We start from the raw sequence: 18209 nt of genomic DNA, 5'->3' as shown, positions 1-18209 counted from the left end.
TTGCAATTCATTTATTAATTTGTTGAATCTTTCAAAAACTTCAATAATTCCTTCTTTAGGTTTTGCCATGAAACCCTCATACTGAGACACCAGTATTCTCCTTTGATTAGACCTTGCTTCCTCTGTACCCTCACACATAATTTCAATCTTCTCCCAAATCTGTTTGGCTGTGTCACAGTTGACAATATTATTGTACATAACATTGTCAAGTGACTCTATCAGTAATAGTTGTAGGCCACTGTCTAGAGAGACTTTTTCCTTTTCAGGTTCAGTGTATTTTGAGGGGTCTTTAGGGGAAGAATGAGCTGGAATGAACATATATCCCTCTGTACATTCATCAACCTTTTCCATGGGAATAAAAGAGCCATTCTTGAGAATTTGGATGTACATGGGATTAGCCATCCTTATAAACAACATCATCTTCTTTTTTCACAGTATGTAGTTAGCTTTGTCAAAGACTGGTATCTTGATGTTACTTATCTTTTGTACACTCATTCTTTCTAGATCTTTATCTGTTTACTTTCAGATTTTGCTCTGATAACACTTGTTAGATATTGAATGCAACATAGGGGGAATGTGTTTCTTGATTTTTTAGCCTTTTTTAAACTTGTTTGGATTTTAGGTGAACAAATCAGTTTAAATTTCTCAGTTTCTATCTTGAGAGAATACAAGAAAGGTTAGATATTTTTTATTACTACTGAACTAAGGACCAGTGCATGTTTTATAGACTAGCAGCACGGGTTTACAAGACTTGCACTAAAATGTACTAAACTACTTTCTAAAATAACCTTTTTCTATTACCATTTCTAGTTTAGCAAATCTGTGCAGAATCTTGCAGGTGTGTGACCATCCTTTATTCAGTTAATCTTGACCCTTGATCTTGTATTCTTCCAGTTACTTTGTAGACTTTTCAATCTAGTGAATATATCATTTATTGACTGATAATCTTGAATTTTGAACTTGTCTACATTCTATATTTGAGAAGCATGTCGAGATCTCCAGTTTGTCGTATAGAGAAGTGACATCTCGATAAGTATAATGACTTATCGAGATCTCTGAGTTCTCTATAGGTATACTTGACTTGTCGAGTTCTCTAGATTCTTGCATGTAAAATGACTTGTCGATATGTCTGAGATCTCTACATGTAGAAATAACTTATCGATATATCTGAGATCTCTATATACACATTATGACTTGTCGATATCTCTGAGATCTCTATATAAAAAATTGACTTGTCGATATATCAATTTCTTCACATCTTCATTTGACTTGTCGATATCTCTGAGTTCTTTACATGTAGAAATGACTTTTCGATATCTCCAGTTCTCTATATCTTCATTTGACTTGTCGATATCTCTGAGACTTCTCTATAAGCCATTTTAGACTTCTCGATAAGTCTAGACTTCTCGATAAGTCTGGACTTCTCGAATGACTTCTCGATATAAATTGATCTGTAATTTGTCGATATCTTGACTGAGGACATTTTTCATAGAACAATTTAATTCAACTCCAAACTTTTACACTTTTCTCCGAGGCATGATCATGGTTTGATATTCTTCCAGAGGTTATTCCTTAACTTGAATCTATTTACAAAAAACCCCAACTTCTAACTTTTTTACAGACTCAAGAAATACAATACAGAATACAAAATTAATTATCAAATAACTAAATGTTAGGGTCGCCTACATGGCTTAAAATCTACTAATTAAAAGCCTGCCCACCAAACACCACCTCGTATTTATAACCGACAATTCCCATGTATCCCCTTCGTAACATAAATCTCCCAGATCTTCCTCCTCCAATACGATACCGGCAAACCTATCCTTCATCTCCTTCAAAGGATCCTTGAACATCTCGTGAAACAGGAAAATAACAACGACAAAACAAAACCTTTCTACGGATGTCAAATACAACAACTCAAACCACGTCTGACAAAACTTCATAAATAAGAAAAGTAACATTTCCCTGCCATTTTAAGTTGTGTAAAACTTGAACGTGAGGGGAGCGGCTTAAAAATAATAAAATAAATTCAGAACACCAAAAAAAAAAACAAAATAAAGTTATCGTACATGTTACACTTACACTTTGAATAAAAATATATAATAATGAAATAATTATAACTAGTGTCATGAGGGGTTTCCCTGTCTACTCCACGGCACAGATCCAGGTTAGTTTCTCTTTCCTGTTCTGTTGTACTGTCCTTGCTTAGGCTTCCCATTTCAGCTTCAACCTTATATGCATATGTATGTATTATTTGTTGCTCACACTTATTGGGGGGTTTGTTTCTTGAGCTTGTAAATGTTACTATTATTAGGCATCAATACATTACCACTGTGCTTCATTATTACTTTCTCATTCTAGCTTTCGGGGTTCTTCAGCTTATTGGGTTATGCTTAGTTCACTGTTTTGCTTACTGAGAGAGAGAGAGAGTGAGTGAGAGAGAGAGAGAGAGAGAGAGAGAGAGAGAGAGAGAGAGAGAGAGTCCTTTATTTCAGTATTACTATTCTTAATTGATTTAATACTTCTTGATTTGCATAGTGTATTCCAAACTTCAGTGGTTCTTGTAATTTGAAGTTTTCTTTGCTTATATCGTGTGTCAAATGTGAACTATGTTAAGTGTGGAAATAAAAGAAATGTTCTTGTTGATTTTTAGCTGAGTCTTGAATCTGTTTGTCTATTTTTGAAATGGTTAATGCAGAATTTTTAATTTTATTTTGGGATACTTGATGATTTTTTACCTTTTTGGTGCCAGGAAGCAGCAATTTTTGGATTGTAGATATTTTTTTTGTAAGATATCTTTGGTTTGATAGAGAGTTAAATGGAAGAAATCCAGTCTCAGTCCGATAATTATAGGTCTTCCTCTTCTTCTGCTAGTAGTCCTGCAAGTAGAGTGCCTTCAAGTAATTTTTTCTATTTACGCAAACCTGGCACTCTTGGACACCCTATATCATTTGAGGATTCTCCAGACTGGGATGATAATGATATCGAGGTTCGGTTGGAGGAAGGTGGTGACTCCATCAATGCCGCAACCACTCCAGCATCCCCAGCTTTGTCAAAGCTTAATAGTGGGTCGTTTCCATCACCTCCATTACCGGAGGGGGCAGTTATTGCAAGAAATATTGCAGGGGCATCAGTTGCATGGAAGGATTTGACAGTGATTGTGAAGGGAAAAAGGAAGTATTCTGACAGGGTTGTGAAGAGTTCGAATGGTTATGCTTTACCGGGGACAATGACTGTAATAATGGGTCCTGCAAAGTCGGGGAAAACAACTCTCTTAAGAGCTCTTGCAGGTTTGTAAAATGAAATTGATCGCCATACCACTAGCAAAATTAGCTGTCATAGTTATTTTTCATTCCCTGTTTCTGCTTAACTCTAAACGCACCTCTTTAATTTTATTTAGGAAGGTTGGGGGATTCTGCCAAAATGTATGGCGAAGTTTTTGTGAATGGCGCTAAATCAGATCTGCCATATGGATCCTATGTAAGTTCTGAATATGATACGTGTCAATAGTCAGTTGTCACCATCTAAATCTCTATACTTTCTTAAACAAGGTTCTATTGTGCCTCTCTATGTTTGATAGGTATATTACTCTACACTTAGAAACTGATATTAGATAAATCGTTCAGAAAATCCAGATTAATACGTTTTCTATTTCTAAAGTGATGGATCTATATATAGACTTACAATACTTGCACCAACAAATGATAACCTTCTCTCACTACCAATTACCACTTCTCATATGCACTGATGAACCAGACTGCCCTTGACATTGTATAACTGGAAATTGTTATAATATAGTGCTACTTTTATTTAACGGAAAAAGTAGGTCCACAAAGAATTGAAATTACATTTCTGATATTTCCTTTTCTTTAGGCTTAATTGGACTTTGGTATCCTATTCATGTCTAATTTTTGTTTGTCTTGAGCATATAAGAAGTGTTGGTGACTTGATGTTATGGTTTATGTAGTATAGTCAACAAAGGTACCTTGCACAGCAGTGTAGTACATAACAAAGTCATCTAGCCATGAGAATCGAATGACCATATATCCAGTGGGTTCTGAATCCACCGTAACAGATGTTCTGTGATAAATTTATTCTGCTTATGTTAATATTGAGGAGGAAGGTTATGTTCTGATACTACATACCACAAATATGAATTTAATATTTGCTATAATATTTTTTGCAAGTTGTGATTTTAAATATTTTTCTCAGTTCAGTTAATATTTCTTTTTACTAATTTATCTTTGAAACTTCTCAGGGATTTGTTGAAAGGCAGACCACACTAATTGGGTCCCTCACTGTGCGTGAATTCCTTTACTATTCAGCATTGCTTCAGCTTCCTGGATTTTTCTTTCAGAAAAAGAACGTGGTGGAGGACGCTATCCTTGCAATGTCACTAGGAGATTATGCAAACAAACTTATAGGCGGCCACTGTTTCATGAAGGGCCTTCCTAGTGGTGAGAGAAGGCGTGTCAGTATTGCCAGGGAACTTGTGATGAGACCACATGTCTTATTTATAGATGAGCCTCTTTATCATCTTGACAGGTTTGTCCTGTCCTATGAGATTTATATGCACCTACAAATTAAAGCTTATCAAGTGACACCTGCAAGGAATTAATGTCACGGTGGTCATGAAAGCTTTATCATCTAGCTATATAATTATATATTTTAGATACTTAGCATACATCACAATGCATTATGTGCATCAACTTCTATAACTCGTGCATAAATCATTACCTTCTTGTGAACTATCTATATAAACCTAATGAATATTACCTAGAAACTGACGTCTGTGCAGGAATGTACTGAGTATTTGACGATACACGAGTTTTGTCAAATTTGTTTGTTGAGATCAAACCTAGATCATTTAGGTATTATTCTAAATAGTAATAGAAATTTTCCCCTTAAGAAATGTTTGTTTATTCGTATCTGACAAAAAGCTCCTTTTACATGGAATTATTTCTCACACTGCATGCATTATTGAATTATATTCCTGATATTATTTATTTTTAGGCAGTAGTTGAGATTTAAAATACTTAACTCTAATTCGTGAACATAATATATCAATCTGAAAGCATTTGGATTTTGTATGTCTATAATTTGTTTTATGATTTATTTTTTCTTGTTTAGTTACTATCTTGTAGGAAGTTATTACTTTAAGTATGTTTTTGATCTCGGAGTAAATGCTTTATTTAGTTTCAATACTCATATAATGTGAAAGTTATTTAATTTCAGTACTCATAATATGTGCACTTATGTATCTATGTTGAAATCTGCAATGGAGTATTTATTAATCAATTGCAATTTATTAGTAATCTTTTGTTTGCTGAGAATCTAAAGAGTAGTATCTGCGGTTGATTGACCATTACAAACAACATAGATTTTTTTTTAATTTTCTTTTTAAATTATCATTGCATATACAGTTAACAATTTTCTCCATATCTCATGGTCACATTTATAAGAAGATATCTAATGAAAACATACTGTACATTTCCAAATACCATTAAGTTTACTTTCTCACTTGGTTACTGTAACCAACTTCATATTTCTTGTACTTTAAAAGGGCATCACAGCCTCAGGTTTCTCCATTAATTACTTAGTATTTTATTTTGGGTTAAAGACTGCAGAGTAGTCTCCGCTCATCTGTGTAATTGTTAACATGGGATTGTGCATATTACCTTTCATTTTGTAATTTTTTATCATCCAACTATTGTCAATACTTTGTGAGTTTGTTGTTTTGGGTTAAAGACTGCACTCTGCAAGGTCTTCGCTCATCTGTGTAATTGTTAACATGGGGCTGTGCCTATTAACTTTCATTTTGCAATTTTCATCAGCCAACTATTATCAATACTTAGTGAGTTTGTTGATTTATAAGATAGGTCCCGTGACTCAATCTCATGCGAAAAGCTGCCTATCCAACCTTCAAATATGCAACCCTAATTTAGCACTTGCCATTACACCATGCAAATTCAGATTTTTACCTCAGCCCGTCCAATTTAAGATTCAAACTTTTGACAAAGTAAACTTTACAATTTTGATTTTCGGATCCTGCGTATTTGTTCTTTAATTTAGTTTCCAGGGTGGTAGTGATAGTGAAGATCAAATACGATTATTGTACTGGTTACTAAAAAGGGTTTTGCCATTTGGTTCAAGAATATTTGTACAACTGTCTCTATGTTTGCAGGGATCTAATCATTGAAGAAATGTAGCCTAGTTAGGACTCCCATCTGTTCCGAAATAATAATGGTTAAAGGGAAACAGAAAGGAACTACATTGATACAGTACATTTACAATCACGTAGAAAAATAATACACTGGATTCACAATCACCAATAGGCAATAGTGTACTATTACATTTCATATCCAATGTTGGACAATGTGAACAAGAAGTAAAAAGAAATATATTGCCGGCCGTGTAGTCAGCATTTTTTTTGCTAAGTCTGTTGTCAGCATTTATTTTAGAAAAAATTTGGAAATTGTGTAATTTATCTGTTGAAAATATTAAATTACTTTGATGATGCTGGCCTCCCTAGCTTTGGGTGTAAGGAAAGCTAATGCAATAATTTGTTGGCTATAGGAACTGGGTAAAATATTCACATCGTGGATCTTTCCCCTAATTCCAAAACACAACAATAGTCTTGCAAATAGCCATACCTCTTTTTGGAAAACAGTACAGCCCTCTAACTCAGTCCATCCTTCAAATGCCTACTAGAAAGAAGTGGCAGTCTTCATCGGTTGAGTAGAAGCCTATCTCGGGGACAATGTAGCGGATTTCCGCTATTTATAGTTTTCTGAGCTATCAATATGTAAGAGGATCTAAGAAGATAATAGCCTTTTAACTATGCATGGGACATGGGTTTCTTCCTCCGGGAGACTTGCACATGTATATGCAGCTTTCTTTCTCATCAAAATTAGGTTTTACTAAAGTTTCACCATTAAGCAGTTGGAATTGATAAAAAAGCCTGGAACCATAAAGAATTCCAGGCTAATTTTTAGCATAAACCAAGAGGTGCTCTTTGACCATCTTCAGAACCTAGAATTTGTATTCATTTAAAGTTTCAAAGGGTGTCATCAATATTCAGTCATCATGTGATAGGTGCTAATATTATGCAACATTTGTGGTATTAGTTTTGTGTAAATAAATCTGTTTATGTAGATGCCAGGTCCTGTGATCCAGGGCCGGGGGTTAACATATGCACGAGTCCTATAATTGACTGTTCTATGTATTTTTGACATTTACTCTGAATTTCATATTGAAAGTTTCTAAAACTTTTTACATGCACTAAGTTACTTGTAAAACATATAATGAGAATATTATTCTTGTTTGTAAATAGGATTATATATAGACAAGCTTTTTGGTCTTCTCCACTGTCCTCTGATAAATATATTTGAGAGGGCTAAAGTATCTCCTATGAACACACTATATGATTAAAAGATACTTTCATAAGGGAGGACCAAAATAGCACAGAGATAGAGATGAAGTGCCCAGATAGAAGTAAATAGATAATTGGCCCATTTTAGCATTAGCTATAGACATATTTTTTAGCATCACATGTAAGGCAAGAAGAAGTCATGCCATTGACAAATAAGCACACATATGCGGAACCCGATTCGACGTATCTATGCCTATTGATAAGAGCAGGCTCCATGGCTATGTGATTGTTTATTTACTTGTTAAGGCATCCCAGTTAGTATCTTTGCCGTCCTGGTCTCTTTCTTATGTGGAGATTGAGCTCTTGAAGTTATTTTATGAAAAAAAGCATTTATAATGCATTTGGTGTGTGTTCGTGGGTGGATATACCTATAGACATAATTGTTCTTTGGTAAGATTCACATTATATTGTGTCACAAAGATGAAACACATACATTACTTGCATGTCTGCATTTGAGCTTTGCATTTCACGGGCCTGAATATATATATGAAAACTTGAACATTTTTTACATGCATTTTCGATGTGATACATTTTTATTTGTGCTATATTAGTGCTAAAATGGGCCAAAAATGTGCTGTTTTGGGTATTTAACCTTCAATTGTGCTGAAAAGGGCTATAATTGCTGATATGTAATTTGTTCACGGTGTCTCTAATTTATTGAGTACCTTATTCTTAATCCATCCCTAATATTTATATTTCGGTTGATGAATGTATCTTAAATTTGTGCTTGATAATCTTATTTTCTTCTCCTTGTGGAACAAACTCACGAATTTGCGTCTTACTACATGTTTTCCCTTGATCATGGATCTTCTTATCCTAGTTGATTTTTAATGTAAATTGTGACGGGCCTTAATCTTGACAACTGCCATATATTTAAAAGAATCACCGAGTTGGGAATTATTTCAAACCTTACTTTTGAAGTCTGCAAAAATTATTCCGAGTGTAAATCAAACCCAACTAGGTATGTTTAACTATGCAGTGTCTCTGCTCTTCTGATGATGGTAACACTGAAAAAGCTTGCCAGCACCGGATGTACACTATTATTCAGCCTTAACCAGAGTAGCACAGAAGTATTTGGCCTCTTTGATCGAATTTGTCTACTATCAAATGGAAATACACTGTTCTTTGGAGAAACATTGGCTTGTCTGCAGGTAATATATCTGTACATTTTGTTTACATGCCTTTGTCAGGATACATAATCTAGTTATTTGTCACCCTTTAAACTTTGGAATTTTGTTTTAATACCTGATCAATTTACTGCATAGCTTTTTTAATATTCACCCGACTATTGTAGTTTGTATACCCTTTTCTTATGAATTTGAACAGAACAATGATTAAATGCTACGAATTCAGGTTTCTTTTCAGTATTCTTCCTTGTAACTGATTTTTGTTTTGCTTTGTTCTTTCTAGCACTTCTCAAATGCTGGATTTCCTTGCCCAATCATGCAAAGTCCTTCTGATCACTTTCTGCGTGCAATAAACACGGATTTTGACAGAATCATTGCAATGTGCAAAAATTGGCAGGTATCTGCCCCTGGCACTTGGGTCTTTTTTGAGCTTAAGTATTTGTCTGATGTTCGCAAGTTAACATTAGTACTACGAGTGCTTGTGTCGAATTTCATTTCATCTGCTGTATTTTATCTACTGACCACAATTATAGTTTTACAGTGGTTTTATAGTTTTTTTTATTTGTTGGTATTTTGCAATATGCAAATAGTATCTGTATGCATAAACCCCTTCAACATACTACAAACCAGAACATATTTTTTTCAAATTGATATTTTATTTTGCCAAGCAAATTAGAATCTTTCTTGTCTTGTTGTCACTTCTTTACTTGATGTGACTAATTCTTGACAGGATGATAATGGAGATTTTTCTTCAGTTAATATGGACACAGCTGTTGCAATACGGACCCTTGAAGCAACTTATAAGTCATCTGAGGATGCTGCTGCAGTTGAGACTATGATACTGAACCTAACAGAAAAGGTAGTTTTATTGTACTTGCATTCCAGCATCATAAGCTTTTAAACTCTTATATTAGGGTGATACTCCACATTAGTCAGGTGACCATTAAATTATACAAGTAAATGTTTTTTCGTCATTTTTACGTGTCTATAGAGTATATAATAGATGTGTCACCAAGATACTTCATCTCGGTCACCCTTTTAAAGGTTTTGTCTGGTTGTCACTGGCTCTAGAAGTGACTTTCATCTCTCTCTGTATACTTCTTATTTATGTACTTGGGATACTGCTGAAAATAGAATATTTTAGAAGAATATGATTTGTTTCCATTGTTAAGAGATATAATACTTGCTGACCAAGTCTGTAATCTATGAGGGGTGTATTCAATTGGGATTTTAAAGGATTTTGTTTTGGATTTTCAATGCCATGGGGTATTCAATTTGGATGCTAAAAAATCTTTTAAAATCTGGTTGTACAATAAGGATTGTTAAAAGTCTTTTAAAATCTGGGTATATGGTGGTATTTAAAAGTCCATGTTTTTTTTGTATTTTATAAAATGGTAGATATGGATGGATTTGCTAGTGCATTTTATGTTGAGATTTTGAAGTATTTGTCGAAATCTCTGTTTAACTCAGCAAGATTCTACAAGATTTTTCAACAACTCCGCTAAAACCCACCTACAATTAGGATCAGCAAAAATCATTCAAAATCCATGGATTATTATGAATCCCCTAAAATCAAAATTGAGTGCACCCCTCTAAATATATTAAATTATTATGAAGGGTAAGGCTCAAATGAGAACTAGTTCCCCGGAGAATTATTATGTTCTGTAATTATGTTTTATGTGTTTAGCAATTTTTTTTTCACTTTTTTTCTTGAGTTGCACCAAAAATTCTCATAAATATATTTTAGTTTTACATAACACGTCAAATTTTTAATAAATATTGTCATGATTACTATAGAACAGTATATATATAGAAGTATAGTATGTTCTGTGATTTTTCATAACATATGTATATGTTCTGTAAAAATTTTCTCATATATTTTTTTTATCTACATACAAATTTTTGTTTTCATTAACATAACAAATTTTTGAATAAGAGATACAAAAAAATATAAGAAAAATGAAGTGTTTTCTCCAATTAAGGTGTTCTCCATGGAACCCAACCCTTATTATGAATGAGATAAGAAGAACATTGAGAATTTTATCAAATTTTAATATAAGTGTTGAGTAGAAATATTAACTCCTGATTATCTAGGAGCCCATCTCTGGGACAATAATCAATTTTTGGGAGTATTTGGGATAGGAGGTTCATATTCAGAACCTATCCCCACCTGACATCAATACCATGTTTAGCTACCAGCTCTTCTAAAACCCTCAAGGTATAAGAGGAGCTCTTAATTAGATCATATATTATCGTAGCAGTGTTAATCTCTTCTCCAACTTAAATTTTATTCCTCTGTTTTCTGCAAGAACAACCGTTACAACTTACATAGCAGTTCCAAAAACTCTAAATGAAATCATGAAAATAAAGTCATATTTATTAAATCATGACATCAATAGTTATCAACTTATTGTTATCTTATGTACCATTGTGTTTATTAATCATGAATTCTTTAATCCAAGGCTCTGCCACCTTGAGTGTTTGTGTGTCTTGCTCATGCGAAATAAAATTCTGTGAAGTCCAAACACATACTAAACATGTAGTTATTGTTACAGGAAGGGTCTTCTCTGAAAAGCAAAGGAAAAGCTAGCAGTAGTGTGCGTATTTTAGTCTTGACATGGAGATCACTGTTAGTTATGTCAAGAGAGTGGAAATATTACTGGCTTCGATTGATTCTATATATGCTTCTTACACTATGCATTGGTACTGTATTTTCTGGTCTAGGGCATTCCTTGTCATCCGTTGTGGTAAGTTTCTTCTTTTAAGGCCTTACCATTTAAAGAAATTTTGTGGGAAACAAAGTAAATGTGAAATCGTAATTTGTTGTTTATACTTCTACTTGAGGTTACCGTGTAGATCTCAAAATTCACAACTGGCCATTTTGAGAAGCTGATAAGTGACCAGGACATAGACAGGTTATGTCATCACAGGCCATTTTTCTCAATCAATCTACATGGACCCCATAACCCTAATTTTAATGCTTGAATTATTTTCTTCGCTTCCTGTCTGGGTTGGGAAATGGAGACTTATTTGTTCGGATAATATGCATAAACTGTGTTCATTTCCCCAATATGATGCTGGTAGCAACAAAACTATGAAATATCGACTACTGGAGAATACTGTCAAAAATATGAGCCATACACAAGAAAATTTAATCAATAAACAAATCACCAATCTCTCTTCCTGACAACATTAAAAGGTCAAAAAGAATGTTTTCTTTTCAGAAATGTTGTGGTTCAACGGTTGGAATCACATTAAAATGGAAGACTGTCATACCTTATTTATTATATGTCTCCGTACAAGAAAAGTGTCTACAGCATGATTTATCTGCCATGATATAATTATAGATTTATAGTAGCTTTTTGTCACAAGTTTTCATGGATGACCATTATGCTCTATTTTTGAATGGCAGACCCGAGTAGCGGCAATATTTGTATTTGTCTCCTTCACTTCGCTTTTAAGCATTGCTGGAGCTCCTGCACAGATGAAAGAAGTCAGGGTAAGGAGGTCGCTTATTTTTTATTCATGTTAAAATAGTAACATGTAACAGTTTGCAAGTTGGAATTAGTTTTTCCTATTTTTCAGATACTATTTGATACTTGTTAGTCTTTTAATCCTTTAATAATTACTAAAAAGCTTTAATAATGTCACCAGAGTTCCAAGCGTTCTTTGGTATTTCTTTCTTTTTACTGATATGTTTATATTAAAAACTAGAAATGTGGATCAATGTATGGTTTTATTGAATTCTTTCTTGGGAGCAGACCTATATGCATTAAAAATTTGGTACACAATTACATAAAACTGAATATTTGAGATATATGTTGAATATCTTTATTGTGGATGAATAATAACAAGAATAGGCCACAAAAGTTTCAATTATTAGAAGTATTTTTATGTATGAGTTCTGAAAATTGAGTTTTATTTAGCTCAACGCATGGTTATAGTTTTCTAATATATAATATGATAAATGAAAAACGGTTGCGGCCTTCTGTACCTTTTTAGTGTTGCATGTCTGTTTCTTTACTTTTTATAGTTGTGTACCGGATAAAGTTGTTGCCAATACTCTAACTAATAGACCATAATGTATCAAAAGTGATTGGTGCCCTTTGTTATACTGCAGGATGAGGCTAATTGTACATATAACAGTGGAGCCTTCATCGTTAAGATTTAGACTCATTGGTCATATACTTTCACCTGATTACTGATAGAATTTTTATCCAGTACTACTCTTCATTGATTTCAAGAAGATCTCGATACTATCATATATGATAGTTTCTTATTAAAAGTCATTTATATCTAAAACTCGAAAGAGATATAGAATTGCATGTAAGTTTGTCGAACTTTGTGTTTTTAGTAGCTGCAGCTGCAATTCATATTTCTTATTGTCCTGGTTTAATCTTTCAGTTCACATGTGTCAAGCATGCACATAATTGATTTATGGTATTTTGTATTTGGAAAACTATCAAACGTTATGATAATTTTGGAGGAAACCTCGTCTTGCGGACTTATTTTTTTTTTCACAAGTTTCCAGTTCTGTGCAATTTTACAGTTTCAGTGTATCTGTTTGTCGTAGAGGACTGTGTTCTAATCATATGTAGCGGCTTGGACAAATATATAATTCATTCAACTTTTCCATTGCTATTTAAAAATCATTTTATATACTTGCACTATTATACAAGAAGCTGACTTCACACCTCTACTCACTAATTCTTGGCATAATGTATCATGTAGATATATGCATGTGAAGAGTCAAACCAGCATTCAGGAGCATTAGTTTTCTTACTTGGGCAACTCTTCTCCAGTATCCCTTTCATGTTCCTGATCTCGATTTCTTCCAGCTTGGTCTTCTATTTCCTGATTGGACTGCAAGACGAGTTTAGCTTGTTGATGTACTTTGTTCTAAACTTCTTTATGTGCCTCTTAGTCAATGAAGGACTGGTACTAGTTATCACTTCCGTTTGGCAAGATATTTTCTGGAGTATCTTAACACTGGTTTCCATACATGTGAGTTGTAGTGATGAATAACTGCTAAATTACTTTTCATGTTATTACTATAGATCTTACATGTGAGTTATGATATATAACTGCTAAATTACTTTTCATGTTATTGGGTACCTATAGATCTTGATTCTTTTACCTTTCTGATGATCTTTGTGCCTGAAGTTGATTGAGTAGGTGTGTTGAGAAAAATGTGTATTATCTTGGAGCCGTTACCTCAGATGACTGTACTAGAGTGCCTTTAGTTATTTGAGTAATCAAAGATAATTGAACTAGTTGGTAATTTTTGAGGAACTAATATTTGTTTCTGTTTTGTTCTGTCTTCAGGTGGTGATGATGCTTTCTGCTGGCTATTTTAGAATTCGGAGTGCTTTGCCTGGACCAGTGTGGATGTATCCTGTATCCTACATTGCTTTCCATACTTACGCCATTCAGGTAGGTTTTTTTTAATAAATGATGAAGGCACATAAAATTTGTATTTTAATTTTGCGACTTCATATATCAATTGTAGTGCAAAGAGACATTATTGCTTATATAAACTGTTTTAAGAGACACAAGGTATAACTAGACTGTTTTAAAACTTTTTAGTTCTGCAAGTTTGTGAAACCTTCCTTACATTTCAAGATAGTGGCTGGAATTTGAAGGGCATAAATCAAGAATCAGAATAATTACCAAAATTAACATATTACCAATCTTTAGTGAGACAGGAGAGATTTAAGATGACATTCTGAATCTTGTGAGAAACTGAAAGCAAAATAGCTTCTTTGGGACTTTTGTAGAATAGAAACCTTTTCATTTGAAGTAGTGCGTAAGGAATGCTCAACTTAAAGATTTGTGCGGTATTGCTTCTAACCGTCTTTAACAGTGTCAGAGTTGTTCTCGGTACTTATTATCTTTGTATATGTTTCAGGGACTCCTAGAGAACGAGTATGTAGGAACCTCTTTTGCCGTTGGGCAGGTACGAAGCATTTCAGGGTATCAGGCACTTCAGAATGTATATGATACTTCTTCTGAAAGAAAATCCAAGTGGGAAAACCTATTGGTCTTGTTTCTTATGGTTATTGGTTATCGCTTTCTTGTCTTTATTTTGCTACGCTTTCGTATCAAGAACTTATCTTTCTGTAGAATATACCAATGTAATCAAAAAACAAACTCAAGATGAATGGATTATTGTCACTGCTGTGGTTGAAATTCAATTTTTTCCGGTGGTTTTGATAATCTTTCGGAGGTTAGTTTGGACTAGAGATAACATTGCCATGTTTAAATTGAAGAAGGTTTTAAGGTAGCATAGGCTCCCATACCAGTTTTGGTTAGAACTTAGAATTAGAGGTATATTCCAGTGTTGAGTACCTTGACTTTCGAAGTTCACCACATGAACTTAAATGATGATGTTCATTATCATGAATCTCTGTCTATTTTTGTAAATTTTTTATAAATGAGTTTAGTACTCCATTAGATATGCTCTAGCCCAACTGGTTCAATAGTTGGACAAGTAATTGAACAATTGAACAAGTCTGAAGTAAAAACACGTTTGATACACTTTTCTATCTCAAATCATGCAAGTATATCAAGTTGCACAAGCTGGGAGACGTTGTAGAGCATACAACCTCTACCCTTATAAGGCCAAGATGGCTCTAGTAAATTATAAATCAAAACCACGTCTTCCAAATCATAGTCACTAGCTTTTGTTTTTGTAGCTTTCCCGTGTTACAGCTATCAAACATGGTTTGGGGTAGCATTAGGAGGAGTTGGTGCAGAAGCCACACGGCGGCCACGCTCTGATCTGCTGTTCTCTGCAAATTTAACACTTCCCTGATGCATACCCTTCTGCTTCTCATCCTCAGTCCACTCAGAAACATAGTAATGTTCTTCACTTCCCTTAACAACATCTTTTGAAGGTGGAAATAACATGCTGCCCCATTGCGGAAAATGAACAAATGCCACAGGCATGGTGCAGGCCACAATCATAATTCCCATGTAAGTTAAACCCATAGCCGTCGATATCTGAGAGCTAGTAAAGAACAGAAGCTGTGTCAATCCTGACCCAAAGTTCCCTCCAGCACCAGTCATACCAGAGATAATGCCCAACGATCGACGAGAAATAAAAGGAATGATCCCGAATGTGGCTCCACATGCGGCTTGTGCTCCGACAGAAAATATGATCATCATTGTGACAGCAATGGGAAGTGAATTAGCACGGCCAAGGAGGATGCAGAAAACTCCTCCTAAAGTTTGTAGGATCCAAAGGGTCCATAGCCGACCCCTCATGCCGAACCTTCGAGCTGCAACATCTGAAGCATATCCCCCGAAGGGGCGAGCCAGAAGATTAGCCATTCCAAATGTAGCAGCAATAATCCCAGCAGTTTGGAGCTTTAGATCAAATCTGTCAAAAATTCAAACATGCATAAGTTCACTTACCCTCTAATTTTAAAATAATAACAAAAATGAAGAAAGAAGAAGAAAACACTACCTGTCGAAGAAGTATTCAGCAATGACATTGTCGGTAGACAATTCCACACCCATAGAGTATCCATACAAAAGAACAAATATCCATGTTCTGTAGTTGGTGATAGCATACCAGAACACCTGAACATACAGAAGAACACAAGATTATCAATTAGCTTCAAACTCATATTATATATTTGTTCACAAGGACTTGTTGTCTTTCCTTAACTAACCTTGGAGAATTTATCCTTAGAAACATCACCCTTCTTCTGTAAAGCACCGAGGTTCCCATCAGGCAAGTCTTGACCAAGTGTTAACACCAAGATACCCATGATTACATGAAGCCATCCAGGGATAAAGAAGGCAATCCTCCAGGCGGTGAATGGAGTAGCTCCAACACGTTGGATTACATCATAGAGCAGAGGCATAATTAGCTGAGTAGCTCCTCCTCCCATGTTCCCCCATCCGGCTGCAGTCCCGTTCACAGTTCCTATGATCTTACCATTGAACATGGTGCTCATCCAATACTGACATGTCACAAATGTTGCGAGGGAGAAGCCAATCATGAACCTGACAGCTATATATCCGCTAGCGTCTGCCACAAATGACATGCAAAACACAGTTGGAGCTGTAAGCATGATGACAAATGCACAGCCATATCGTGGTCCCAACAGGTCACAAACTGCTCCCATTACAAGCCTAGAGAAAATGCTTCCAGACACAGAAGCCACTCCAGCATTTCCAACATCTCCTTTTGTTAGATTGAGATTATCGCGAATGATTGGGACTAGTGGAGCAGCAGCAAATGTGGATACAAAACAGGTGAAAAAAGAGATCCAAGAAAGGTGGAAAGTCCTCATATGAGGATTGGCAAAGGAAAAAAGCTTGAACACTTTGGCCTTGTGTTCGGAATCAACTGGTAAGTCAAATTTTGCAGTTGTATCAGTCGGTACCATAGGTGAAGCCACCGCGAAAGACAGAACAGGCTCTCTGCCAGTGACTCCATGCATTGAGTTTCCTGGGGTATCACCCATTTTTGCAATATAATTGTTTAAACTAAGATGAGGGTTAAGAATGTAATGCACTACTCCACTAAGTATTGCTAAGTGAGGATGCTCTGGACATGTCTTGTGGTTCTGTTGTTTATATAGGCTTTAAGGTTGACATTCTAAATGTAAGACAATCTCTTATGGGGGCCAGTGGAGACTGCGAATGGTTGCTAATTTGCATTATGCAACATTTAGTTTAAGTGACAAAGTACAACATTTGCCAAGTCAAATATGAATAGCAGTAGCCTTGTCATGCATCTTAAAGGATATGAATGTTATATATATGCATCTTTTTTAGGTAATGCCTGGCTGGACTTGGTTAGTCTAATACTGTCATCAGTTAAGTAAACACACTATAATAAATTGTTAATTTTTGGCGTTCTTTCAAACTTTGCAACCACACTGAAAGATCAAATGGCTAATATGATAAAAATTATATGTTGTTTCTATAAAAGTCTCCGATCCTGAGGTTAATGAAGACATTAAGTATATGATACTAGTCAACTTTAACCTTTCAATTTGCCTGAAAGTTCAATTTGAGCTCCAATTTATTTAAGTATTCACAAGAAGATGGGATTATGGCTGGTCATCTTAAAAAAAATGTCAGTCCCGTATGAGCATTATTTATAAATATAGAATCATTCTGGACGAGGCTAGCTGGTGGCTCGCGGTAGCCATGGCCCAGATTATCCTAATATTATACTGTCTCACTCCCTCCCAATTATTATGTTATTATTTGTGGGACAGTGTCCGACACGTCATTTTAAGATGAATAAAAGTATAGTTCTAAAACTTTTTTTAAAAATTTTCTTTTTCTGAATAAAAATAGAATGTTTAAATTTTTATTCAAAAAAATATTTTTTTTAAAAAGTTAAAGAGCTATACTTTCTTTTCATCTTAAAATACGTGCCAGACACTTTTTCAGAAACGATACAATTGTGAGGGACGGAGGGAGTAGTATTTACTTATAAAATATTATAATTATTTATTTAAATAATAATATTTTCTTTGTCTTACTGAATACAATTTTGGTATATTAACCTCATAAATAAATTATACTCCCTCTGTCCCGTTAAATTATATACATTACTTTTCGGCACGCTTTTCAATGCTATTTTAAAGCATAACTCCGCTATTTTTTTTTAAATTTTTTTTCTG

General features: G+C 34.6%; 2 protein-coding genes across 3 annotated transcripts; one reads left to right on the top strand and one right to left on the bottom strand.

Moving 5' to 3' along the window:
* Nucleotides 1-2014: 2014 nt before the first annotated feature.
* Nucleotides 2015-14892, top strand: LOC141666765 (ABC transporter G family member 3). Of its 2 annotated transcripts, XM_074472945.1 has the most exons (12): nt 2015-2167; nt 2753-3290; nt 3401-3480; nt 4259-4545; nt 8412-8583; nt 8843-8956; nt 9290-9418; nt 11115-11306; nt 11972-12058; nt 13291-13563; nt 13885-13992; nt 14468-14891. In XM_074472945.1, exons 2-12 carry the CDS (start codon nt 2819-2821, stop codon nt 14717-14719), a joined length of 2166 nt encoding a protein of 721 aa, XP_074329046.1. In that variant the 5' UTR covers nt 2015-2167; nt 2753-2818; the 3' UTR covers nt 14720-14891. The 2 variants fall into 2 exon arrangements, with proteins under 2 accessions (XP_074329046.1, XP_074329047.1); XM_074472946.1 differs by lacking the exon at nt 2015-2167 and having other exon boundaries at nt 14468-14892.
* Nucleotides 14893-15041: 149 nt separating this feature from the next.
* On the bottom strand, nt 15042-17132 carry LOC141666766 (high affinity nitrate transporter 2.4-like). Its single transcript, XM_074472947.1, has 3 exons — nt 16236-17132; nt 16028-16143; nt 15042-15940 (listed from the first exon to the last, which is right to left on the bottom strand). The coding sequence occupies exons 1-3, from the start codon at nt 17034-17036 to the stop codon at nt 15274-15276; spliced, it is 1584 nt and encodes a 527-aa protein (XP_074329048.1). The 5' UTR covers nt 17037-17132; the 3' UTR covers nt 15042-15273.
* Between the last annotated feature and the right edge of the window lie 1077 nt (nt 17133-18209).

Source organism: Apium graveolens, chromosome 6 (assembly GCF_009905375.1).
Source record: "Apium graveolens cultivar Ventura chromosome 6, ASM990537v1, whole genome shotgun sequence".
Lineage (NCBI taxonomy): Eukaryota > Viridiplantae > Streptophyta > Magnoliopsida > Apiales > Apiaceae > Apium > Apium graveolens.
This window is presented reverse-complemented; position numbering and strand designations above follow the sequence as displayed.

Coding starts and splice junctions, on each gene's coding strand:
- LOC141666766 (XM_074472947.1), bottom strand. CDS start 17,036: ATGGGTGATACCCCAGGAAACTCAATGCATGGAGTCACTGGCAGAGAG. Junction 16,144..16,235: donor CTAAGGATAAATTCTCCAAG/GTTAGTTAAGGA, acceptor CTGTATGTTCAG/GTGTTCTGGTATGCTATCAC. Junction 15,941..16,027: donor GCTGAATACTTCTTCGACAG/GTAGTGTTTTCT, acceptor AATTTTTGACAG/ATTTGATCTAAAGCTCCAAA.
- LOC141666765 (XM_074472946.1), top strand. CDS start 2,819: ATGGAAGAAATCCAGTCTCAGTCCGATAATTATAGGTCTTCCTCTTCT. Junction 12,059..13,290: donor CACAGATGAAAGAAGTCAGG/GTAAGGAGGTCG, acceptor TGTATCATGTAG/ATATATGCATGTGAAGAGTC. Junction 13,993..14,467: donor TCCATACTTACGCCATTCAG/GTAGGTTTTTTT, acceptor TATATGTTTCAG/GGACTCCTAGAGAACGAGTA.